The sequence below is a fragment of the Austrofundulus limnaeus genome, unplaced genomic scaffold, assembly GCF_001266775.1.
Source record: "Austrofundulus limnaeus strain Quisiro unplaced genomic scaffold, Austrofundulus_limnaeus-1.0 Scaffold365, whole genome shotgun sequence".
In the NCBI taxonomy this organism is placed as follows: domain Eukaryota; kingdom Metazoa; phylum Chordata; class Actinopteri; order Cyprinodontiformes; family Rivulidae; genus Austrofundulus; species Austrofundulus limnaeus.
In genome coordinates, this window is record NW_013952767.1 from 240,888 (window position 1) to 243,150 (window position 2,263).

At 37.5% G+C, this 2,263-nt stretch overlaps 1 protein-coding gene across 1 annotated transcript in view; it reads left to right on the plus strand.

Moving 5' to 3' along the window:
* col24a1 (collagen type XXIV alpha 1 chain) overlaps positions 1–2,263 on the plus strand; it is a gene marked incomplete in the record, with an annotated part of 125,159 nt that overhangs the window by 35,644 nt on the left and 87,252 nt on the right. Inside the window, 1 exon segment of the mRNA XM_014023370.1 lies at positions 396–449. Coding sequence (XP_013878824.1) covers positions 396–449 — 54 coding nt within the window.

Genomic DNA, 2,263 nt, shown 5'->3' on the forward strand with positions numbered 1-2,263 from the left:
TAATACAATAATAACATGATAATGTGCCCGTCATTAATTTTTTCCCCAGTCCATCAGTTACTGGCACTGCATAATACTTTCATAACATTGCCACTGGACAGTCCTCGTTTCTCAGGAAAACAAAAATACTAATTTTTAAATATAATAAATTGTAAACACAAATTTATCATTTCTGCTCAAACAGGCTGATCATGTGTCAAGACACAGTTCACCTTTTTTCCTCAAGGTGTGGTTTTCTGCCTAATCTTCAACATACATCCTCTGTGTTAATTTCACTTACTTGTTCTTTTTTATGTTCTTTATAAGCTGAAGCTATAGAAATATGTTGTTCTTCTTTAACCTTTCTTATAACCGTACATCTTGTGCTTTTATTCTGTTCTTCTTTATGTCATTAGGGTGACAGAGGTCCACCTGGTTCACCTGGACCAAAAGGATTTCCAGGACCACTGGTAGGATCACGTTATTATGCACCTTGTGAAATATGACATGTCTTTTACTTAAAAGAGGGTGTTTTATATTTTCCAGGCACATWGTTCAACTCTATACCACAATCAAGTGTTACCTTCAGTCATTATGAAAGAGCAGTTTATATCAAAAATATATTTGACTTTGCATCATAGCCCATCTAAATGCCTTGAAATTCTCTTTAAGASCTTCCTACCATTTCTGACACTCCCACTTCAGCACATCTTCACAASAATGTTTACAACCTTTCATAGGAGCTGTAATTTGTTGCAGCAAGCAATATTTTATGTCGGTTTTGGAAAAAAGCACCTCAGTTATCCTGAGTTGAACTTTACTCGAATGATCCCACGTTGGACCCGGAAAAGCTCATTTTCCAAAGAACCAGAGTGAGTATAGAGGCTCTTACAAGGTGTTTCAGCTTGGTAACGTATCTCCCAGTGATCCTGTCATTCATATACGTCAATGTTGAGCTGCTTTTTGCGAAGAAACCATAAATATAGAGCATTATGAAACAGTTTTGCAACAAAATAGTGAATACCAACCATTTTTAAGAAACATTTTTCTAGTYGGGTGGAGCCGTGCGTGGGAAGCTCGCAGGAAGGGGTGTTCTGTGGGACAAATGCTCAGCTTGTATAAATAGGCGGGGCTTTGTACCAGCAAGTGTTTCAGCAGCTCCACATGGCTACCACAGGAGATTCAAGGATTTCTCAAACATGCATAAATGAATCAAAGCAACACTCCGGGTATGTTTTTGATGAGGGAATGACATTCCAACATGATATAAAGCTCAAAAATGTTGATTTTGGACAACACCCTCTGTTTAAGATAACTTCTGAGCTGCTTAGTCCTCCCAGCAGTTCATGTAGTCTGACTGAATCCGCRCACAGTCTCCAAATAGCCGGCCTTAACCCTCCCAGGAGACCACAGCTAATATACCCACCAGTTAGAGGCAATTGCTCTAATCTAAGACTGCAAGGAAAGCTCAGCTTCCCCTAAAATGTAGAAAGAAAAGATCAAATATATATTGTTGCGAGTACATGTCATTGACTAAATATGCGCTACAACGCRCTCAACTTTTGTTCAGAATCGGCTTCTTATCACTGGTAATGACGCAGCTTTCCTCATTTCCTCATTTCACTCATTCCCGCAGCTTCACAGTGCTTTAAACAGTCGGACGCTGAGCGTCTACAGAGCTCATTAGCGAAGCAAAGACTGCAGCGAAATGAGACGAGTCACACACTGGCCTCGTGCCAGTCCCAGCTAGCGAGCTAGCTTGGTAGCAAGCTGCACATATGGCAGGCAGTTTGAATGTTGTGGACCGGATTTTGGTGAAGCCATTTGATAGTCTTGTTTACAAAGAAAAACTTAYAGTTAAACATCAGGCCTGATCAACTCCTCAGATTAATTTGGTGCAAAAGGTGGGGAAAAGTAAGATTTAAAAAAAACTTTTTATTGATCCCACAGTGGGGAAATAACAGGTCTTTTCAGCTGTCCTGGTTTGACAAAGTGAGCTGGCTGCTGTAAAACACTATAGAATAATCTGGAAAATGATTATAAAAGCATTGGATCAATTAATTCCTTTAAAAAAAACATCAAAGCAAAATTGTTAAAGAAATATGAAATTGTTTAATTTGTATTTGTATGTTACTGTTTGAGGAGGTGAATTTTTTGTTTTGTTTTATTATTTGTTTTATTTTTTAAATTAATATTTTTTTGTAAATAGGAGCAGATATAAGATATTTTTATTCTTCTGTTGCCTTTCATTTTATTTTATTCATATTGTTTTGTTGTATGTAAT